Source organism: Dama dama, chromosome 11 (genome assembly GCF_033118175.1).
Source record: "Dama dama isolate Ldn47 chromosome 11, ASM3311817v1, whole genome shotgun sequence".
NCBI classification, from domain to species: domain Eukaryota; kingdom Metazoa; phylum Chordata; class Mammalia; order Artiodactyla; family Cervidae; genus Dama; species Dama dama.
Window position 1 is genome coordinate 98,537,170 of NC_083691.1, and position 24,157 is coordinate 98,561,326.

The 24,157-nt window shown below is 50.7% G+C and overlaps 1 protein-coding gene across 2 annotated transcripts in view; it reads left to right on the forward strand.

The window, feature by feature from the left end:
• CRACDL (CRACD like) overlaps positions 1-20,565 on the forward strand; it is a 67,542-nt gene extending 46,977 nt beyond the window's left edge. Inside the window, exons 7-10 of one of the 2 annotated variants that reach the window (XM_061155948.1) lie at positions 2,858-4,427; positions 17,007-17,176; positions 18,169-18,313; positions 19,560-20,565. In XM_061155948.1, the coding sequence (XP_061011931.1) occupies positions 2,858-4,427; positions 17,007-17,176; positions 18,169-18,313; positions 19,560-19,699 (2,025 nt within the window). In that variant the 3' untranslated portion in view covers positions 19,700-20,565. Of the gene's footprint in view, positions 1-2,857; positions 4,428-17,006; positions 17,177-18,168; positions 18,314-19,556 lie in introns of both variants that reach the window. The other variant, XM_061155947.1, reaches the window with a different exon arrangement.
• Positions 20,566-24,157: the final 3,592 nt, after the last annotated feature.

Below are 24,157 nucleotides of genomic sequence, written 5' to 3' on the forward strand. Positions count from 1 at the left end.
AGGTACCAGGGCAAGCTGGACACTTCAGCTGGAGGGCAGTGGGTGGGCCCTCTCAGATTCCAGGGACGCCCTGGAGAGAGTGGCTTTTCCTCTGGGCGTGTGGAAGGCGCTTTTCTTTTTTTTCCTCCCTGTCTGTCTCTTGCTTATTATATTATGGAAGTGGTTTATAATTTATGTCTCAGAACTAAAATTCTAGAGTTGATATAATTGCTTTACAGACTAGATTTTAAATAAAGAGAATAGTGATGAACTCAGAGATGGTATAATTTGCCCAAAGTCATGCATTAGTTTTGTTCTTCATCTAAAGGTTTACATGAAGTAACGTAGGATTTTCACATTCTTTGATTGTGGAAGGCGCTTTTTAAACTCAGGCCAGCAGGATTGAATTCTGAGGGAAATAATGCTGCAGAAAGGAGGAGGCCATGTTACCTTCAGGCTTAATGTCCTGTCCTGTCCCCCCTGCAGACTGGGGGGACCTAGGTATTTGGGCAAATGCTTATGTTTGCAGTGTCTCTCCAGTTAAAGGCTCAGTGCCATGGGGACTTGCACGACCCAGTAACTCCAATCTGCCTGTCCTCATGCTGATGGCAGCCACAGGACCAGGGCAAAGCCAGCTCCCTCTGGCCCTCAGGACTGAGCTTCCTTCCCACGGGGATGTCTTTTGCCCTGGAAGCGGGTGTGTGTGGCCAGCCACTGCCTGGCCAGGACTTGGCAGCGGGAAGCCTAGCTCGTACTCCGGGTAGAAATGCATCGTCCTCTCTTACTGTCCCCTGGGCAGAGCTCATCCTCTTTCTTTACTTTTGAACTTGACTTAGCTTTTGAACCCCATCTTTTAGAATAAGAAGATTTCAGACTGATTTACACAGACTGATTTAGGCAGTCTGTGTAAACTCAGTCATTCCTCGATTTAAACTCTGTCTTCTGCACATCTTGCCCCCTTTCTGGGTCGGGAGCAGACATGGATACATTTTTGGGGGTGTCTGTATTTTCTGGATTGCACAGAGGTGTCAACTGTGTCACTGTTGGGTCCATGCCAGCTTCCTCCTTCCTGGCCCCCCACTGTAACCCCTTTGGAGCTGCCAGTGGCTCAAGCTGGATGTACCCAAGCCAGGCCTGCTCCTCAACTTTATGCTGACTTAGCCTGAGTTCTAGCCATTTTAAAACATGACCCATATCCTAAAGGATTTCCACATCAAGGATTTCCCGCAGTAACAAAAGATCAGTAAAACCTTGCGTGCTTGCTAAGTCACTTCAGTTGTGGCAGACTCTTTGCAACGCTATGGACTGTAGCCCGCCAGGCTCCTCTGTCCATGGGATTCTCCAGGCAAGAACACTGGGATGGGTTGCCATGCCATCCTCCAGGGGACCTTCCTGACCCAGGGATTGAACCTACGTCTCTTACATCTCCTGCATTGGTGGGTGGGTTCTTTACCACCAGCACCACCTGGGATGCCCCAATAACACCTTAGGAACCTGCAACCTTTGAAAATTCTTCTGGGAGTTTCACATATTCCTCTTTTCAAACCAGAGGAATAGGGTTGTGCGTCTTGGCACAGCTGGCTTTGGTGTCGTCACAAACATCCCAGTTATCTTGTGTGAGCAAGCAGATGCCAGCTGGAAAGTGTTCAAATAACAACAGAAACCTATCGCGGACAGTCCCCTGGGTGTTTCCTAAAAAGACGGGAGGAGGTCACTGCACGTGTGCAGCAGCCAGGGTGAAGCTTGAAAAATCTGAAGACAGGCCTAAGGTCTTATTGAAACACCAGCCTCAACGCTCTCAGCCTTTTGGTCATTTTCACATCTGCTTTTGAATGATCTTGATTACCTTGATCTCCTTTCCTTCCTAAAAGAGCAGGACTTGACTTTGTGGATAGCCGGGAGGAAGTGGACTAACTGTAGATTCCAGAGACCTTTCGGAAGAAAAATAGCATGCGTGTTAGTCTCTCGGTTGTGTCTGACTCTTTGTGACCCCGTGGACTGTAGCCTGCCAGGCTCCTCTGTGGGATAGTCATTCCCTTCTCCAGGGGATCTTCCTGATCCAGGGATGGAACCCAGGTCTCCTGCATTGCAGGCAGATTCTTTGCTGTCTGAGCCACCAGTGAAGCCCCAAGGCTATGTCTCATTGTCACACCACACCAGGCGAGGCTTTCTTCAGGAGTGAAATTGGAGATAGCTCTGGAGGTCCTGGGGGAACCCTGAAGGTGAGCGGAGGGGCAGCCAGCCGACTAGTCACTCAGATCCAGAATCTGGCACATACAGTGGCAGGGGCTTGGCTTGACCTGAGTAGGGAGTGGGAGAAATAATTTAAAACCGAAGAATACAAGACTTCAAATTTAGCTGAGAAGTTTGGGCTTTGTCCTACAGAGATGGTTTGCTATTGACTGTGTTGGACATGACATGAACTGGCTTTTAGGCAAACCAGCCCGCCTTCACTATGAGTGCACAACCCTGGAGAAAGAGGGCATTGACATGGGACATGGGCTCGGGGGCAGCATGGGGGTCAGGGGGAACAGCTTTGCCCCTCAGCCACCTACTAGCTCAGTCTTGGCGGAGCCGGGGACCTCTTGGAGCTTCCAGTTCTCCAAGTGCAAAGAGGACATGAAAAGAAAGTGAAAGTGTTAGTCGCTTAGTTGTGTCCAGCTCTTTGCAACCCCATGGACTTTCTGTCCATGGGATTTCCCAGGCAAGAATACCGGAGTGGGTTGCCATTCCCTTCTCATGGGCATCTTCCAGACCCAGGAATGGAACCCGTGTCTCCTGCATTGGCAGGTGGGTTCTTTACCACTGCGCCACCTGGGAAGCCCTATGGGGAGGCCATCAGCTTCCTAATATTCGTCCATTGTCCCTTTACTTTCAGAGAGCACAGTCGGAATCCCTGAGCGATCTGACCTGCACCCCGGAGGAGGAGGAAGACGATGAGAAACCGCTACTCCAAGTCAGCAAGGAGGAGCCGCCCAGCTCTGGGCAGCAGGAGGCAGGACAGGACGGAGGCTCTGAGCCAGAGGGGCCGGCCACCGTGCTGCCACCCGCGGGGCCGCGGCTGCGGCGGGCGCGCCTGCAGCACTGCCCGGCGCTCACTGCCAGCACGGAGGAGGAGAGCCCCCCAGGGGAGAACCCCTCCAGCCACCCGGCCACCCCGGAGGGCACCCCAGAGGCCACCCTAGAGGCCACCCCAGAGGCCACCCTGGAGGTCATGGAGGTCACAGAGCCCCTGTCAGGCTCAGCTCCCCACTCGGAGTCCCCATCCCGCCCAGAAGGCTCCCCCCACCCTAATCCCGACAACGAGAACCAGAGGGAGGACGTGTCCTTGGAAAGCGCGTGTCCCCCCGGCGGGGACACAGCGGATGAGGCGGTTTGTGCGTCGGGAGACAACGTCCAGGGTCGACTGTCTACTCTACCCCCCGAGGGGGACACGACCCCTCCTGAGCCGGGCCCGGCCGCCACCCCGGAGACGCCTCCTGGTCCGGACGGAACAGACAGGGCGGGCCAGAAGGAGACGCTGCCGACGCTGGACTTGCCGGCGCCCGAGGGTGCAGGGCCAGAAAGTCCGGCCGCGGCGCCCAGCCCGCCGCCCCCCAAGAGCTGCCTGAAGCACAAGGCCCCCTCGCCGCCCGCCTCCGAGGCGCCTCCCCAGGTGCCCGCACCCCGATCCCCAGAGCAGGGGGCCGCCCCCCGGGGTCCCCCAAAGGCAGAGCGGGCGGGGTCCCCCTTGGGGGCCCCGGAGCGCAAGACGGAACGTGGAGGCTGCGAGGCGAGCGGGGCCGCCAAGAAGTTCTCCGTGTCGTCTGGCCGGGAGTGGCCGCGCGCGGGAGGCCGCCTGCTGGAGCCCCGTGGCCCGGCCGTCCGGCTGCCGCTTCTCCGGAGCGGCCCGGCCTGGAAAAGCGAGGCCGCCCTCGACGACCTCCCGGCGGCCCCCGAGCCCCAGGGCCCCAAGCCCGGCCCTCGGAAGTCGCCTGCCCCGGCCGAGCGCGGCTCTGCGGACACCGCCCACCCGGCTGCCCAGGAGCGGGCGGCAGGCGGGGAAGGAGGCCCCTTCCCCGTCAAGCTCCGCTCCACGTCTCTGTCCTTCAAACACAGAGAAGCCCCCTGCCCGGAGGGGAAGGCCATCAAGAGGTACAGCGCGGAGGTCAGGCTGGAGAGAGGAGGGCTGAGCTTGCTGTCCAGAGACGACAAGGGGCCTCCCGGGAGCGGCCCCTCCACCCGAGGCGCCAGGCCCCCAAGTGAGCCCGGGAAGGCCAAGACCCGGCCCACGGAGCAGCTCAGCTCCAAGCCGCCCCTGCCCAGGAAGCCCTTGCTACAGACCCTCACACTCCCGCAGCTGCCTGCGCCCCCCGACACCAGCTCTGGGGACCCCGAGAAGGTGGGGCTGCCCATGGAGCCCCGGAAGGAGAGCCGGGCTGAGAGGAGGTCACCCCACAGGGCAACTGGTAAGAGACCAGGTGGAAGCAGCCTTGGGGAGGGTGTATGCAGAGGGGCAGGGGGAGATCAGGTCAGCTTGACTGTCTCTCTGGGCATCCCTGAGGTATGTAAATGCTTTCTGTGAAAACCTTGCTGCCGGAGAACTGGAAGAAAACTAAAAATTTCTGTTGACAGCACTAACGTATTTGATGAAGAGTTAGGAATGGAGGGGACGTCCCTGGTGGTTCACTGGTTAATACTCCTTGCTTCCAGTGCAGAAGGCACCAGTTCCATCCCTGGTTGGTGAACTAAGATCCCATGTGCAGTGTTCAGAGAAGTCAGGAAAATGTAGGAACATTCCATGAGGAGGTGGGCTCTTCAGTGGACCACTCACATGCTTCTTCCTCCAGAGGCCCAGACTCCCGGGACATGTGTGTTCTCTGGATGGAGGTCCTCCTGGGGCCTGAGCTGGTTCTTGGTAATAAATGAAGCATCTGGCTCTGCTGTCACTTAGCATCTTTATGACCTTTCCTCCCAAGGAAGAAGCTCCTCCTATTTATTAACAGTCAGGCTCCCAGGGCCCAGCCTCACACAGGAAGCATCTCCTCTATTGGAGTCACGAGTCTGTGAGTTCCTCAGTGGGTTAGGAGTGAACTGTCCCCAAAGGGAGATGGTGTTAAGGTTGGGGTAGAAAGTAAGAAAGTTCTAAAGCAACTGCCTTTTAAAATAAGACACAAAATAGATGACCTTTCTGTGTCTTTGACATGCGTCACTATTTATAGCGTCTCATGAAATCTGTTGGAAACAGATATATTCGGCAGAGCTAAAGAATCTCTTATGGCTGATTTCTTTTATTTATTAATGGCAGTTGGTGTGCCAGAAATGGAACTAGGAATGCCAGGTGTGTGTGTGTGTGTGTGTGTGTGTGTGTGAGAGTGAGGTATGGGGGCCCTAAGGAGAAATTTTCCGTGGTAGATTTTATAAAACAACACAACTTTCAGGATATTTTAAGTGGGTGCTGTGAGTCTAGGCCTCCTTTAGGACTCATTGTGGAACAGCTGAAATAGAAGCCAGTTCTTAGGGATCCCACACCCTAAACGAGAGATGAAGGGCACACACAAAGACAGGTTCAAAGACGCTGTGGTCTTTCTCCTGAGATATTAGTAGAAGAGCAGTGTGTGAAGGGCTCTGTGCGGACCCAGTGGGGGAAGCAGAGGGTGGGAAGAACTGAGAGCAGCACTGAAACACGCGCGTCACCATATATGAAGTATTAATGGCAGCTAGTGGGGAGTTGCTCTGTGACACCTGGAGTGCCCCCGGTGCCCCGTGACCACCTGGACTGGGCAGCGGGTGGGAGAGAGGTTTGAGAGGGAGCGGTTACACGCATACTTACGGCTGATTCGCGCTGTTATATGGCCTAAACCTACACAACGTGGTAAAGCAACTATTCTCCAATTTAAAATAAATTTTTAAAAAATCAGAAAATTAAAAAAAAAAAAAAAAATAGGGGCTCTAAATTCCTAAGGCAACGCCCAAAGATGCAGGTGAAGTTTCCGGGAACACATCCCCAAAAGAGCCACCACAGGTAACTTTCCTGATTCAGACCCCTTGGCTCCACTGTAATTTGCGTTGCTGCTGTTGCATTAGAATAATAGGGAGCTTTGGGGGAGGTTCAAACTATAACTGGTGATCCACTCTGCAAATTTACAGATTATTGAAGCTACTATAGAGTGATTTAAAAAGCCATTGAACTAGCCATGGAGGAGGGGGCTGCAGGTAAAACCCTGATGTCAGCACCGTCCACCTCCGTGGCCTAGAAATGAAGATGTCATGGGCTTGCCAAATGAATGGAACTTAAACACAGGATACTCAGCTTCATGGTCAGAGCTGGAAAAGAAACTTCAGAGGGCAGTGCTTGACACATTGACAATTTATAACTTCCTCTGCCTAAGCTGGGAGGGTTAGGCCTTGTTCATTGTTAAGAACAGTTGGCTGGAATGGTCTGTAGTTAAGAGACCATAGGAAAAAACCATCTGTTTCTTTTTTTTCTTTGGTTAAGGTGGCACTAGTGGTAAAGAACCCACCTGCCACTGCAGGAGATGTAAGAGACACGGGTTCCATCCCTGGGTTGAGGCACAGCTGAACACAACTGAAGCAACTTAGCCCAGCACATAAAGTACAATATACACTTACTCATTTCTTTGCTTAAATAGTGGAAGAGAATTGTCTCATCTGTCTAACTTTATTAGCATTCCCTAAGCCATGGAAATAACTGACTCGGGTGAATTCTGGAGGGGAAGAATCTAGGTCACTATAGGGGGCACAGGGAGTGATTTTCATATCTGTGCAAAGAAAGGAGATAATTCTTACATTCTTTTGGGAACTGACCCTCTCAGTTGTTGTTTAGTTGCTCAGTTGTGTCCAAATCTTTGCAACCCCGTGGACTGCAGCCCGTCAGGCTCCTCTGTCCATGGGATTCTCCAGGCAAGAGTACTGGAGTGGGTTGCCATTTCCTTCTCCAGACTTGAGGCATGAGAGCCAGCAGCGGGTGGGGCTGCTCTCTGGTCCCATCCGGGACCGTGGAGTCTGGGGGCTGCCTCCCCCAGGCCAGAGCAGAGTCTCAGAGCCCCGGCTCCAGAAGCCCATTAAGTGAAGCAGTCTCCACTCCTTCCCCAGACGCTGGGTCTGCCTGTGGTTCAATTCGTTATTATAACTTCTGCTACCGTCCTTGCTCCCAAATTATAGCAGCTGAAGGCAGTTAAATTCACATAAAACAAACAGATAATAAAAGGTTGTATTATCCAGTTTTCTAGAAAGGCCTGATTGTTGCTGTTCATTATCTCGTTATGACAGCACCTTATCCAGAGCCCCAGATGGGCTGCCACCTCCCCTGTCCCCCTGAGGGGGTGCGACCATAAGCTGGGTGGTGGAGGGGCCCCAGATGGGTTGTTGCAGTAAACAGGATCCTCCCAGCTTGCCGCCTGGGCTGAGTCTCACAGGGCACCTTGGGGTGTTCACGGTGAGCCCAGCACGTTTGTGCTCGTCGGCACGGAGGAGACCGATCAGTCTGCTCCCTTCACTTGCCGTAGCAGGTGGATGGCCCTGGATGTGTGCAGGGCAGTCCCCACCCCTGCTGGACCAATCTGTGCCGGTGAAAGTAGTAGTCACTCAGTCGTGTCCGACTCTGCCAGCCCGTGGACAGTAGCCCACCAGGCTCCTCTGTCCACAGAACTCTCCAGGCAAGAATACTGAGGTAGATGGCCATTCCCTTCTCTGGGGGATCTTCTAAACCCAGGGGTTAAAGCTGGGTCTCTTGCCTTGCAGGCAGATTCTTTATTGTCTGAGCCAACCGGGAAGCCCAAATATTGAGGAGCAACCACCCAGCATGGGGCTAGAACCCACAACCCTGGGATTAAGAATGCCATGTACTGCTGACTCACCTGGCCGGGACCAGTCTGTCCCACAGTCTAAATTACCAGGCTGGAAGCACCTTTCTGCTCACAGGATTAGAATTAGCATAGGAAAAAATGGTGAAATACTAAACATATATAGAAAAAAGTCATCACTTTTAAGTTCATTCTCTGGATGTTATTCCTGTTCGCCTTCCTTCTAGTTGTGTGTATGTGATTTATCTTCTATGTTGTGGTGGACACTTGTTGGATATTTTGGAGAGTAGCTGGACGACGTGCTGTTCTGACCCCGAAAGGCAGTCAGGAAGAGCCTGGCAGCCTTGCCATCCAGGAACTTAGGGCCTAGGGAGGCAGCAAGTGGTGAGTGTAGGTAGATGTCCCTCTTGTCTTTGGATGTCAGGGACATTTTCTGAAGGAAATGAGTTCGATGAGGTTGTCACCTTCTCTAATGGCAGTTATTTCAGTGTATTCAAGTTTGTTTAAGTAGAATACAAGGAGTTTGGTGGGGTTTTTTTTTTTTGCTTTAGGTGTCCTAGAAATATATTCATGTCTTTTATTCTTAAAGAAAACCAACTTCATTCATACCTACCCTTCTTTTTATCCTTCTCCTTCCCCCCACGGTCCCTTCCTGGCAAGTAAGTGTTGCCCACACTCTGGGCCTCAGTTTCCCTGCCTTCTCTGGGCTCCTCAAACCGTGTGCATCTGCTTATCCCTGCCTGCTTCCCAGTGCGGTAACTCTCCCCCTCAGCAGAGCCAGGATGGAACCCATACCCCCTCAACAGATGTGGTGCTATTGTCCTGAAGATCGCCTTCTCTCACCACGCTGAAGCTCCAGTACTTTGGCCACCTGAGCAAAGAGCCAACTCACTGGAAAAGATCCTGATGCTGGGAAAGATTGAGGGCAAGGAGGAGAAGGGTGAGACAGAGGATGAGATGGTTGGATGGCATCACTGACTCAATGGACATGCGTGTGTGATAAGTTGCTTCAGTCCTGTCTGACTCTGTGCCATCCCATGGACTGCAGCCTGCCAGGCTCCTCTGTCCATGGGATTCTCTAGGCAGGAGTGGGAGATGGTGGAGGACAGGAGAGCCTGGCGTGCTGCAGTCCGTGGAGTCACAAAGAGTTGGGCACAACTGAGTAACTAAATAACTGACTACAAAGAGGTAGCAAGAGAGAATTTTGGGGGGTGTTGACATTGTTCTGTGGCCCATTTGTGGTGGTTGTCACAAGAATCTTAAGTCTATATTCAAACCCAGAACTGTATGACAGAAAAATGCATCTCACTGTAAGTACATTTTTAAATCTTTTAAATGACACAAAAAGATGTAGTAGCCTCCTCTCCACCCACCTCTGAACCTCCCTAACTCCCTTCCACACACATACACATGCAAAACGTATCACCACTAATAGATTCATCCCTACTGTTTCTCATGCCGGTTGTGGTCATAGTTACAGCAATATTGACCGGCGGTGCAGCAATCTGTTTTTTTTTTTTTTTAGTTTTTATTTATTTGGGGGGCCACACCAATGGGGATGCAGGATCTTAGCTCCCCAACCACGAATTGAACCTGCGCTCCCTGCAGTGGAAGCACAGAATTTCAACCGCTGGACTGCCAGCGAAGTCCCCAGCAATCTTTTTTTATTTTTTAATCATAAAAATACTGTCCATGTTAGCTTGCAATTAGATGTTTTCACTCCACAATAAAGAGTGGGCATCTTTTCTGATCAGAGTGAGCCACTTGTCCTCATTCTTTTTAAGGGCAACGTGTGTGTGTAGTCGCTCAGTTGTGTTTGACTCTGTGACCCCATGGACTGTAGCCCGCCAGGCTCCTCTGCCCATGGAATTCTCCAGGCAAGAATCCCCTTCTCCAGGGGATCTTCTCAACCCAGGGATCGAACCCGGGTCTCCGACATTGCAGGCTGATTCTTTACCATCTGAGCTACCAGAGTACATTTACCATATTATTTAGCCATTCCCCTGCTGAAGGGCATTCCGATTGCTGAAAGGGTTTTTTTTGTTTTGTTTTGTTTTCCCCTTTTGCTAACACTGCTGCAGTAACCATCCTTGTTTGTTTTAGTTCTGTGTGTTCACACAATCATTTCTCTAAGCTAGGCTAGAATGTTTTTTGTTGTGGTTTTGTGTTTTTTTTTGTTTTTTTTTTTTTTGGCCACGCCATGAGATTTGTGGGATCTTAGTTTCGTTACCAGGGGTCAAACTTAGTTCCCTGACCAGGGGTCAAAACCGGGCCCCCAGCAGTGAAAATTTGGAGTCATAACCACTGGGGAGTTCTATCTCTAGGACAGATTTTTTCAAGCTGTATCTGTTTCTGGCCGCGCTGGGTCTTCGTCGCCGCTCGGGCTTTTGTCTAACTGTGGAGAGCAGGGGCTGCTCCCTAGGTGCGGTGTGCGGGCGTCTCGTTGCGGGGCTTCTCTTGTTTCTGAGCACGGGCCCCAGGCGCATGCGCTCGGTCATTGCAGCACGTTTGCGCAGTAGCCGCGGCTCCCAGGCTTCGTTGCTCTGCGGCGTGCGGGAGCTCCCCGGGCCAGAGGTCACGCCCGTGTCCGCTGCCTCGGCAGGCGGGTTCTCAGCCCCTGGACCCCCAGGGAAACCATAGGATAGATTCTTAAAAGTGGATTTTCTGGCTCACCGAGCTAGGAAGTTTTAATTTAATGGACAACTTCAGATGACCCTCACAAAGGTTGCACAGGTTTACACTTCTGAGAGCAGAGATGAGACTGTTTCTTCACCTCATCAGCACTACGTGCTGTCAGTCTAGTTTTAGTTTCCGTTTTTCCTTCTGGTGGATGAAGATCAGCCATGTTTTACACCTTGGTCAGCACACCCTGGTCATCCTGATGTGAAGGTCTTTATCCTCCCCCGCCTGCCCCCAGGTCCCCGCTCAGCACCTTTAACCGGACACCGGCAGCGCCCGCTCCTTCCAACTCTCTCTTTACTCTCTCTCCCCAAGTCGTGGGTCTAACCCTGGAACTTTCCTCTTTAAACCTTGTGAATGTCAGTGGGCATCGAGGCTGCTTCTGTGTCCTGACTGTTGTAAAGAGTGCTGCTGTGAACACGGGTACATGTGCCTTTCTCAATTACGGTTTTCTCAGGCTGGAGCTGGTGAGAAGTTGCTGAATAACACAGGGAGCCCAGCTTGGTGCTCTGTGATGACCTTGAGGGGTGGCGTGGGAGAGAGGCTCAAAAGGGAGGTGATATATGTGTACATGTGGCTGATGCGCGTTGTTGTGGGCAGAAACCAACACAACATTGTAAAGCAGTGTTCCTCCAATTAAAAAAGTTTTTTTAAATCCTCTGGATGCCTCCCCATGATATTTAGAATAAAACTCACACTCCCATGTAAGGCATTTAAGGCTGTTTAGATTGTGGCCAAAGTCAACATTTCTGCCTCCCCAAGTTCATCTGCCACGCCTTCCCTCCCTCTGACGGCTCCTCCAGCCCCACCCCTGCCAGCAGCTCCTGAGAACACCAACGACTTCACTTCCCTGTAGGACGTCTGTGCTGGGGGCGGGATGAGGCAGGGGAGGGAGCCAGGCAGGCACTGGGTGGGGAGGCTGAAGAGCCTGGGTTTGGAGGTTCGATTCTGGGGTCCACCTCTCAGGGGCTGTGAGATTCTGAGCAAATGAATTTGTCAACCTCTGCGTCTTAACTTCGTCCTTTGTAAAATGAGATTAGTAGTAACTCACAGGGCAGCAGGAGCCTTTTAACTGCAGACTGTGATGCGGTTTCATACCATACAGTCACGCTTCCCTCCTCTCAGCTGTGCGGGAATGGGATTCTCCTGTCCCAGCTTTTTAAAAATTTATTTATTTATTTAATTTCGGCTGTGCCGGATCTTTGTTGCTACGCATGGACTTTCTCTAGTTTCAGAGAGGGGGGGACCACTCTCTAGTTGGAGCGTGCAGACTTCTCACTGTGGTGTCTTCTCTTACTGCGGAGCACGGGCTCCAGGGTGAGCGGCTGCAGTAGTTTCGGCTCCCGTGCTGTGGAGCACAGGCCCAGTAGTGGGGTGCTCAGCCTCAGTTGCTCCAAAGCCTGTGGTATCTTCGCCGGTCAGGGCTCAAACCCATGTCTCCTGCATTGGCAGGTGGGTTCTGTACCACTGAGCCACCAGGAAAGCCCTCAAAATTATTTTCAAATTACAGTGTCTTTCCACCCTCATATCCATATAAGGCAGGTCAGGGAGGATATCTATATCCTGGCAGGTCAGGGAGATGGGTTGTCTCTGTGCTCAGAAGTCTTCTGCTTAGAGACTGTCTTAATTGCACAGACAGTGGTGGTTGAGCAAATGAGCTTTCAATCCAAGTTCCACCATCACAGCTCTGTGCCCTGGAGACTGTTGCTGGCTCCCAGGTCACCACCGTGAGGTGTGGGAGTTGGACTAGATGTTGGTACAAGGTCTGCCAGCCCTCACATGCTGAGGCCTGGCTCAGGCCCTGAACTCAAGCAAAGAGCCTGGCCAAGAGTCTGACCCTTGGAGCCTCCAGTTCACATGCCCTTGGATGACCAGATGCCCAGCCCTGCACATCCAGATCCAGATGTGGTTCACACATTTTTCTCTAAAAATGCTTTTTCACAAATTTTACCTACGAGCCACGGAGCCTTAAAAGAGTTATATGAGTGAGTGAGTGGGTTAGTGTTAGTCGCTCAGTTGTGTCCGACTCTTTGTGACCCCATGGACTGTATGTAGCCTGCCAGGCTCCTCTGTCCATGGAATTCTTCAGGCAAGAATACTGGAGTGGTAGCCATTCCCTACTCCAGGGGATCTTCCCAACTCAGGGATTGAACCCGGGTTTCCTGCATTGCAGGCGGATTCTTTACCATCTGAGCTACCAGGGAAGCCCCATCCCAAACTGTTATAGTTGGCGCTTTATCAATGAACAGAGCAGACTTTAGGTCCCCATTCAGGGAAAAAAGAAATCACAGAAATTCCTGCTCTGGAGCCTGCGCAAAGCCCGGCCCTGGACAAGGAGTGCCCCCCTGTCCCCTCCACAAATGGAGGTTACCGGACCCTGGGTTACGCTGGGTTACTGGACCCTGGTCAGTGTTGACCCGGAACACTGTTTAAGTCCATCAGCTCATCAGCCCTTTTCACCAGGACTGGATTCATTGTAAAACCTTGACACGCTGATAGTTATCATCACAGTTTAACTGTGTCCTATGTGGGTCAGTGGGCACAAGATGCTGTACTGACCTGTCTGTGAGCCAGGGGCAGAGGGCACTGTCCAGGCCTTGCCAGCACTCACTTGTTATGATGTAAACACTCCAGGGGGAGACGGTGAAAGCAGCAGGAGCTTTTTTTCCCGGACATGGGTGTGGAGGTTGGGAGAGAGGCGATGAGTGGCGAAGGGAAGGTGGGTTCTGAGGAGCTGGGATGCCAGCAGTGCCTCCTGACCCAGGAGGAGGGGAGCAGCATAAGGACAGTCTGCCCGCCGCGCCCCGAGAAGGAGGCCGGCAGGCAGACACAGCAGTGCTTCTCTGAGAGCTGCGTCGTACCATTGCGTTTGGAGAGGCAGGTTCTCTGCCCCTGCTGGTCTGGGGGCTTAGTTAGGAAATGAAAGTGGGAGGAGAGATTCAGAGTAAGCCTTCAGAGAATTCAGAGGAGGAGTAGGAGGGCGGGGGGCAACCGTAGAAAAGACAAGTGGTCCCAGGACCCCAGGCAGTGTGGAGGCCCGAGGGGGAGTGAAGAGGATGAGCAGGGACTGACTTCCTCCCCTGGTCGCTGCCCAAACACCGCTTGAGTCCTGATTAATTTGGAGTGCTTTTTGGGGTTTTTTTTTTGGCTTTTTAAAAAAAGATTACATGATAAATAGGGGCTTCCCTGGTAGCTCAGTCCGTAAAGAATCACCTGCAATGCAGATGAGCCAGGTTCGATCACTCAGAATAATTTTGTTGACTGAGATAGTGAGTTTCAGCCCCTGTCAAAGCCCTCCTCTTCTCCAGTCTCCTTGTCAGATGTGAAGGCTGGCGTGTGCTGGGTGTTGCCGGGAAACTGTGTGGCCAGACGTCAGGGGCCAAGAGAGAGCAGAGAGCACGACCAGCCACTGAGCGTGAAGAGATCTGAGAGGGATAAAAGGACCCCTCCCTGCAGGAAAACTCCAGAAAGACAGAGATTATGAGTACCCTGGAAGGAGGAATTGAGAAGGAGGGATGAGGCATGCAGACTTTTGGTGAAATACACAGCCACGCTGCCTGCCTCCTGTGTGCCCAGCAAGTGATTGGTCCTCTGGACGAGAAACAGTGCAGAGTTACATCTTAGATAAGCTGATATTAGAACAGCACCTGGTATGTAGTCGCTGCCGGCTGTTTGTTAAGTAAATAAGAAGTTCTGGTGACCAAAAGCATATGTCAGTGGGGTGGTCAGTCAGCTGGCAGAAGTGTTTAGTACCAAACAGTGGGGCAAACATCTCAGGAGAGTTCCCGCAGGGTTAGGAGGGGGAATGTGTCCAACTGAGTGACCGGAACAGGCTTCCTGGAGGAGGCGATACCCAGGCAGGAGCTTGGTGAACGTGAAGGGACGATCCTGCAGTCGTTGTCCAACCTCTCCTGGACCATGGCCACAGCCTCCCACCCCCCTCCCCGCCTCCAGCGCCACTCACATTACTCCCCACGCAGTCTCCTCCAGAGTGTACCCAGGGTTTAAACCTGCAATGGACAAGAAAAAGGCCAGGAAGACCCCCTCAGTTGGCCCACCCTACCCTTCAACCCCTCTGAGCTGGCCTGCGCGTCGCTGTCTTTTGTCCCCTTTCCTTGCCCGTCTTCTCAGCCTAGAAGTTTCCTTCTTCAGGTGCCAGTTGCAGACAGTATCCTCAGCTCCCCGCCATCGGTGTTACCCCATGTCCACAGCACGCTGTGAAGTGCAGCGAGTTCCGGTTTCCGCCGCGTTATTTCTTTTTGGCTGCATTGGGCCTTTGTTGCTGCCACAGGCTTTCTCCAGTTGCGGCGAGTGGGGGCCTCCTCTGTAGTTGTGGCCTGTGTGCTGCTTATTGTGGAGCATGGGCCCTGGAGCACAGGCACTGTAGCTCTGGTGCAGGGGTTGAGTTGCCACATGGCATGTGGGATCTTCCCGGACCAGGGATCAAACCTGTGTCCCCGGCATTGGCAGGCAGATTCTTAACCTCTGGACCACCAGGGAAGCCCAGAAGTCTTTAAAGAAACAGTTTTTTCTTCACCATCTTAGTTTTTAAGCACAATCCCTGCCCATAGCAAACAAGGAGTGGATGAATGAATGAATGAATGATTGGGAGGGAGGAAGAAGGGAAGGAGGGGCGGGGAGTAGAAATGCTAGGCTCTGACTCAGAGTAGAAGGTAGGGCTGGATTACACATTTGGAAGCAATCTAAGCAACTGTGAGTGTTGAAGTTAGGAGTTGAACAGAGAATACTTGGGGAACAAGAGAGAAAGGTTGAGGACCAGGAGCAAGGGGGAATTCCAGGTTTATGAGCAGGAGTCCGGCAGGGTCCTGGAGGTGGGGTGCCCACAGGAGATAGGCCCACAGGGGCTACATGGTCGCAACTGAGCTGCAGGGCTGAAACAGCTGGAGGACAGGCAAGGCCCCAGATCTGCGGTCCAGTGGCTGGGCAGATGGATGGCGTGGTGTTCACATTGTGTCTGAGTCCGACATTAGCTGAAGAGACACGGGCAGAGGCTGCTGGAGTTGAGGGCGGAGGAGAATGGAGAACAGGGGCTGCAGGGAGGTGGTGAGGTTCTGGAGACGTTTTTCTCTGAGCTGTGGGAGACCCGAGCGCTTTGCAGTGTCGGGGAAGAGGTCAGCACCCAGGGAGAGCCTGAGAGGGCGGAGGGAACGAGGGGCAAGTCGCCGTGATGGAGCAGGTTCTCAGGGGCCAAGGGCAGGTCCGTGCGTGTGCAACCCTGGTGGGAGGCGAAGCTCACGGGCGGTGGCTCTGTCTCTGACCCCTCCTCGGTGACCGGGGGTGGGAGAAGGGGCTCCACGTTGAACTGGAGGCAGTAGCCAAACCAGACAGAGTAAAATTCTAAACACACCCGATCAAGGGGTGATGTCTGTCAGGCCACAAAGAATAAGGGCACTGTCTCACCCTGGATGTCCCCGTGTGTGTGTGACATGGTGCGGCCTGTAGCTGCTGACGGCCGTGCCCTGTGGACGGGAGAAGCAGGAAGAAGCCTGGCTGGAGATGGGGATTCGTGTCCATCTGCTCTGTGGGTGGTGGGCAGATACTCAGGGAGGCCGGCTCGTGGGCCTTGAATTCAGTGAACTTTCTAGACACAATGAACTTTCTAAATAAGTGAGAAGCCACTTATTTGATCACTTGGTTTCCTTGAAAAAACAAACTGGCTTCTTTTTTCTGTTGACGAAGGGAATAAATTCTCATCATAGGAAATATAAAAACACAGAAGAGTTGAAAGGCAAGGGAAAGGGGGAACGACCCACAGTTTTACCACCCAAAACAAGAATTGTGAACATGGAAGGAAATTCATCATAGTGTTTTGTTTTAAAGGCATTTTTTTCTCTTCTTTCCCAGACATCAAGGAAAACAGTCGTGGCTTATTCTTGGTGTCAGTGTCCACAGGGGAAAATTGTGCTTACAATTTTTAAAATAAAAGAGAAGCATAGTGTTCCAAGCATATTGAGTATTGGGTAGTATATACTGGTCCCAAGTGACAGGCCTGTCTTAAAGAAATCTTCTCTATCTAGGTACTGACTCTTATCTCATTCCCTAACATCCCATAGGAGGAAGATTGCTTTTAAATGTGTGTATGGGAGCAGTTGCATTTGATTTTTTTGTGACTCAGGCAGGAGAGGCATAATCTCTTTGAATCATCTTTAACTAAGACCCTGATGCTGGGAAAGATTGAAGGCAGGAGGAGAAGAAGGCAACAGAGGATGAGATGGTTGGATGGCATCACCGACTCAATGGACACGAGTTGAAGCCAACTCCAGGATATTGTGAAGGACAGGGAAGCCTGGTGTGCTGCAGTCCATGGGGTCGCAGAGTCAGATATGACTTAGTGACTGAACATAACATAACTGAGAAAACAAAGTCCCTGAAAGAAAAGGACTAGTGTCACCAAGGAGGCTTGCGGACCCCCACACACCCACCCACCCCAGAGCCCCTGTGCAGTGTGCTGTGGGTGGGGGGAGTCACGCCAGGCTGGAGGTGACCAGGATTGCTTTGTATGACCTGTGTCTTTACCCTCAGAGAAGGTAGCAGGGCCTGGAACCAACGGCCAGCCCACGCCGCCGTGGATCCCCGTGGGGCGCCAGAAGCGCCGAGGACCTCTGGAGCAGCCCCCCAGCCAGGAAGACAAACCGGCCCGGACCTTGAAGTCTGACACAGGAAGGCCGGCCAAGGCACCCGAGAGAACCCAGGTGCTTAGAGTGGACCCTCCGTCTCCCCGTGTATGCAGGGGAGCGCCCCAGGTGGGGGCTGGGGGCTGGGACCCCATGGTGGCCCCACGTCCTGCATGGTCATTATAGTGACCGTGGCCTGTGATGACAGCTGATGTCTGCCCCGTGCCTGCGCCAGGTGGCCAGGGTGGCAGAGGAGCCGTGGACCACTCAGGCAGTGCAGACAGCCCTCTGCTCCCCGGCTCCTTGGCAACATGTCTCAGCATCTGGAGAAAGCGACCCGGGGTGAAAGTAACTTCTCATTTGGATGCTAGGCAACCATGTCAGCAGCCCCGTCTTGACTCATTTTGCAGTAAATGACCGAGCCCTGCATGTGCTGCTGCCCCGGCCACCCACTGGGGTCCGTACTCTTCACCAAGGTCCGTAGGGCTGGACCTTGGGAGTCCCTTGTACACTCTAGACTGAAAACAGTTTTCTCCAACCCAAGCGACGGTGCTTAAAAGCAGGCTGAGACTCACAGCTTTTGTGTTCCCCCCAGTCGCCACGGTAAAAATCCCAAATCATGTTGCAGCCATGTGGGGAAGTGAGCCTGAGCTTGTAGTTGAACCTGCTTCTCTTCATGTTCACCAAAACCGCTGTCATAGCCAAATTTATAAACAAATTTGCAGGCTTAGGGAATTTATAAAACAAATAGTCACCAGTGATCCTGGCATCCACGGTCATTCCAAGTGTCCTAAAAGTCATAAAACTATCTTCAAACATAGTTCCTTTCGCCTTCCAGTGGAACCTGGCCCTCTGACCTGGCCATGGCCAAGGATAGGTCAGGAGCCAGGGGCAAGTCCATCCTGGAGGCTAGATGGCAGTCAGTCGTGAACCAGAGCTCCCCAAGAAGGTGCCAGCAGTATGTGCCACGTGGGTGGAGAAGCCTTCATGGCCCATCACCTGTGGTTATGTTTGTCCCCGTCTGAATCTCAGGTGACGGGACAGCGTGTGTCTCTCTTGTGTCCTGACAGGAGCCCGTGAAGCAAGCCGACTTTGTCCGCAGCAAGTCTTTCCTGATGACCCCAGCCAAGCCTCCTGTGGACCAGAGGCAGGGGACAAAGCTCCGCCTCCAGGAGGGGCTGCAAAGAGGAATCTCCTTGTCCCATCAGAATTTGGGTATGAAGCCCGGAAATCGTGCTGAGCCCTTAGAAATGCATTTCCAGGTTTAGTCCTGCTTTGTTTTGTTCTGTTTTGTCTTTTCTGAATTACTTGCTGCCACATTAATTTTTAAAAAAAATATTTATTCATTTTACTGCACCGAGTCTTAGTTATGGCACATGGAATCTTTAGTTTCGGCGTGTGAGATCCAGCTCCCTGACCAGGGATTGACCAGGCCCCCGATTGAGAACGCAGAGGCTTAGTCACCGGACCACCAAGGACATCCTGCCACATTGATCATTCAATTATTTATTATTATTATTATTTTTACTTATAGAAGAGTGACTTTATTTCCCTGGTGACTCAGTGATAGAGAATCCACCTGCCAAAGCAGGAGATGAAGGTTCAATCCCTGGGTGAAGATGATCCCCTGGAGGAGGAAATGGCAACCCACTCCAGTATTCTTGCCTGGGAAATCACATGGACAGAGGAGCCTGGTGGGCTACAGTCCATGTGGTCTTGAAGAGAGCCATTATCTAAACAGCAGTAATAATTGCTTTATAATGTTGTATGTTGATTTTTTTAAAAACAGCTTTTATTGAGATAATCATTTACATGGCCAAAAAAAAAAAAAACCTCACCCATTTTAAGCATACAATTCAGTGAGTATATATTTATCAAGTTGTCCAACCATCACAGTCCAATTTTAGATCATTTCCTTCACCCTAAAGAGCTATCCCATACCCATTTACAGTCATTCACCATGCTCACCTCCAGCTTAAGCAACCGCTAACCTATTTTCTATCTCTCTATATATCACCCCCTTTTGGGGGGGACCTTTCTTATAAATGGCATCATAAAATATGTGTTCTTTTGTTTCTGGCTTCTTTCGCAGAGCATAATGTTTCTAGATTCAACTTTCTTGTGGCATGTAACCGTATTTTTCAGTTTAGTTTTCATTTTGCTAAAACATACATAATAGAATTCACCATCTTAACCCTTTCTTAAGTGTCCATTTCAGTGGTGTTAAGAATATTTACCCACAGAGTTCCTGCAGTTTGATCATGAAAGTTTCTCTCAACTCACCACGTTGCTGGAACTGTAAATTATCCTATGCTGACATCTTCTTCACACATTTGCACGTTTTATGTTTGAGACTACGGTTAAGACTCTAGACATGTTTTTTAAAAGGCCTCCAAGAAACTTAAGTGCAAATCCAAACTCGTTTCTCACGTTTCCGTTTGTTTTGTCTTCTGTCCAGCAGCCCAGTCGGCAGCGATGATGGAGAAGGAACTGCATCAGCTGAAGCGAGCCAGCTACGGCAGCACAGACCAGCCCTCCTGGATGGAACTGGCCAGAAAGAAATCGCAAGCTTGGAGTGACATGCCCCAAATTATAAAATAGGTTTACCAGTGCTCTGGTAAAGAATGTCTACTTCCTTGACGAGTCACTTCCTTTCAAACTGCCACTCAATCAAGGCAAACAAACTGTGAAACTGAAGAGCGATTTTATCATCAGGTTTCGAGAGAGCAAGCTCAGGGAAGAGGGCGGAACCAGGCAAACGAGTCGGACGGACGCTCGGCCGCGGCCCCGGGCCAGAGACGCCCGAGGACAAGAACACCATTGAAAAGGGCCAGGGCCAAGGCTCTGTGCCCACAGGTATGAATGCGAGTCTTTCAGAGTCCCCCGGAGAGAGGGGGCTCAGGCAGGGGAGGAAATGCAGATGAAGCGCGGATACGGAACTCAGGTGGTCTTCCAGGAGAACGCGTGCCCGCGCCACCACCAGAGATCAGCTTGTGTCTCTGGGCCCCCGTCCTGCCTGCGGAGTCCGTCTTCTCCTTTTACGTTTACCGTTAGGCATGACATTCATGGTGAAACAGAGATGTCGTTTTTTCCAAGAGCAGCTATCGCACGGTCCACTTTCCTGAAGGCAGCCAGCCTGCGAAGGAGTGGAAGGAACACAGCAGGCTCCATCGATTCATAGACTCCTTCCAAAATCAGTTTTTAAACTTCTCCACTTGTCATCCATGTCCTTCACCATTGAACAATGCATTGCCTGTCGAATAAAAGGTTTCAGACCTGACACACGTGTGTGATTTTTACTCAGGCTGAGAGAGTGTCCTCTAGCAACTGAGTTACATGCAGTGTGTGGAGTTTCGTTGAATAAGAGAGGTCATGGTCAAACTTCATGTTAGGTTGATTGGGGAGTTTGGGTTGTATGAGATCCGCACCCCCCCCCACAATAAAACTTTGTTGTTCATTTTTGGAAATCAGAAACTACTGTAGGATTTTGGCTCTTTACAACTATTTGATACAACCTATTAAAAATATAAGATTTCCTTTAAAGTTGCCACTTTTCAGCATCTCGTTAATCTAACCTGTTTGTTTCTATTGAAACCTGTGTTATCAGTACATTAAGCAGGATGAAAGTGCAGAAGCCAGCAGAGTAAGAGGATATATTTGAAATCTCAGAATTATGTCTCAATTATATAACACCTCTCTTTTTAAAAACCTTTCCAGTTTGTTCCTGTGAACAAGCTAATCTCCATGGGAATGTGTGTAGCTGGGGACATTTAGCCTTCAGAATCAAAAAGATTTCATATATAGTATAATTTGATTTTATATACCCTAAGTTCTGCTCCTTTTATTGTATTTTCCATCCTCATGAATATTTTTCTGTTAGAACTACACTGCTTTGTTGGGTCTGCCTGTATTGAAAAAGTCCTGGGGTAGTTGTTTTTTCCCCCCAATCAAATTGATCTATTAATTGCATTAATTAATTAATTGCATTCTCTTAGAGAACACCAATGCCGAATTCCCTGGAGAACGTGCTCTAAGCAAGAACTCCCTTCATCCAGTCTTGCTCCAAAAGACTTGCTCTATGAATAGCTTTAACTAAGAAAAAACTGTGTTGGCTATTACTACTCAACACCATGGCTTCTCCTGTTAGCAGAACATTTCAGGTGAACCATTTTGAGGCAGTGGATTTCACTGTAAGATCAAAGGTATTTGGTTCCATTTTGTTCAAATACAGGTTCATACCCTCTGTGTGTTTCAGGACTGGCTCTTGTTCTCTCTGGCCCCTGAGAAGTTAAGAGAATATAGAATTTTCAGACTCAGGGAATTCACTCGGGGGGTGATATTGAAGCTGCCACCCTTCCCTCTGCCCTGCGTGGAGGTGGTGACCCTCTTCCCTAACAAGAGGAGTTGAGACAGAGACCAAAATTTAAGATGATGTGGGCAGTCTAGAATGGCAGCTGAGATGGTAAAAGCTGAAAGTAATTGCCAGCCTCGGTTTTCCTAACAATGAAGACAGTAGTTCCTGAGTCTCTCCTCTGTCCCAGGCACTGCTCTGAGTGCTTCTCAGATTATTGTTTATAATCCTTCCCACAATCCTTCAGAGATAAGACCCTATCTCCACTTTGCAGATAAGGAAACAAGAGGCACTTTATTGCGATTAAGGTCACCTGTCCAAGTTCTCATAGCAAAGCTCCTGGAAGTGACCCCAGGCCCCGTGCTTTTAACTACTACCCTTGAGTGGATCCCCATTTTTAAAAAGTAGTAGTGTGGAGGTGAGTGTGTCCTCAGAGATGTAACACAAAAGGAGCACTAGACTTGCCTGGAGGGCTCTTGCCTGGCTATAGACTGAATTTTTATGTCTTCCCAAAATTCATAGGTTAAATCTGAATGCCCAGTGCAACGGTGTTAGGAGGTGGGGCTTTGGGGAGATGATTAGATCATGAGGATGGAGCCATTATGAATGGGATTAGTGCCCTCATAAAAGAGACCCCAGAGAGCACCCCTGCCCCTTCTGCCATATCAGGATACAGTGAGAAGATGGCCATGTACATCCAAAAAGAGGGCTTTCACCAGGTACTGAGTTTGCAGGCACCCAGATCTTGGACTTCCTGGCCTCCAGAACTATGAGAAACCAATTTCTGTTGTTTTTAAGACAGGTTTGTTCTCAGTGCTTTGGAAGTCAGTAAAGGTGAATGATGGAGGGGAGGGGATTTATATTTGAAGAAGATGGCTGTAGCTGATGGATGGGAATGGATTATGTGGAGACACAGTGGAAGCAGGAGGCTGGAAGGCTGTTGCCATGGTCCACGTGGGATCATGGTGGTCTAGATTCATGGTGGAGGTGGAGAGAAGTGGGAGATTCAAAACGCTTTTAAAAGGGTAACGTTCATGTGCTGGTGGTTATGATTTTGAAAAGGAAAGTGTGGAAATGACACGTACTTTTTTAATTTGAGTGTTTGATCCTGGAATTTCAGTTCTGTGCTACTTACGTATTTATTTTTGCCTATGCTGAGTCTTGGTTCCTACCCACAGGCTTTCTCTAGTTTCAGTGAGCAAGGGCTACTCTTTCCTGTAATGCACAGGCTTCTTGTTGCAATGCTTCTCTTGCTCCAGAACACAGGCTCTAGGCACACGGGCTTCAGTAGCTGCAGCACATGGTCTTAGCTGCTCCAAAGCATGTGGAATCTTAGCTCCCCAACCAGGGATCGAACCATGCCCCCTGCCTTGGCAGGCAGATTCTTAACCACTGGAACACCAGGGAGGTCCAGTACCTACATTTTTGTTTCAAGATCCTGATGACTCGTATCATTACAGAAATGGCGGGGAGGGGGTGATATACCACCAAAAGGGAGTTCAGTTGTGGACATCTTAATGTTGCGATTCCCATTACACCTGCAAGGGGAAATATAAACTAGAGTTACAAACTGAGACGTCATCAGGATTAGATGGGCTAGGAATGCAAGGTCTGAAAGTAGGAGAGGAGAGTCCCTGGATTGACCTGAGGATTGGCCAACACTTGTAGATCCTCAAAAAGATGAGCGAGCAGTGGAGTCAGGGAGGATCTGTGAAGGAGAAGGAGGCAAGAGAAGGAGGTGTGGGCAGGAGGGAGGCATACGTTGTGTAGGGGAGTATCCTCCAAGAGACGGGGATGAGGGTGATCCCTGACCCCGGGAACATGGAGGTATAGGTGACCTTTTCCATTTCAGTAGAACACTGAGAGCAGAAGCACAGGCAGAGTGGGTCAAAGCCAACCAGCCTGTTGACACGAGAGCTACACTCAACTTTCAAGAACTATTGTTGTGAATGTGTGTGTGCATGCTCAGTTGCCTTAGTCATGTCCAACTCTTTGTGACCCCATGGACCACAGCCCACCAGGCTCCTCTGTCCATGGGATTTTCCAGGCAAGAATACTGGAGTGAGTTGCCATTTTCTTCCTCCAGGGGATGTTCCCAACCCAGAGATTGAACTCACATCTCCTGCATTGCAAGCAGATTCTTTATGGCTGAGTCATCAAGGAAGTGTGAATGGGAGCCAGGAAATGGCCATGACTAGAGGTGGGAGATGCAGAGTACATCATGAGAAACGCTGGGCTGGAGGAAGCACAGGCTGGAATCAAGATTGCTGGGAGAAATATCAATAACCTCAGATATGCAGATGACACCACCCTTATGGCAGAGAGTGAAGAGGAACTAAAGAGCCTCTTGATGAAGTGAAAGAGGAGCGTGAAAAAGTTGGCTTAAAGCTCAGCATTCAGAAAACTAAGATCATGGCACCTGGTCCCATCACTTCATGGGAAATAGATGGGGAAAGAGTGAAAACAGTGTCAGACTTTATTTTTTGGGGCTCCAAAATCACTGCAGATGGTGATTGCAGCCATGAAATTAAAAGATGCTTACTCCTTGGAAGGAAAGTTATGACCAACATAGATAGCATATTAAAAAGCAGAGACATTACTTTGTCCACAAAGGTCCATCTAGTCAAGGCTATGGTTTTTCCAGTGGTCACGTATGGATGTGAGAGTTGGACTGTGAAGAAAGCTGAGCGCCGAAAAATTGATGCTTT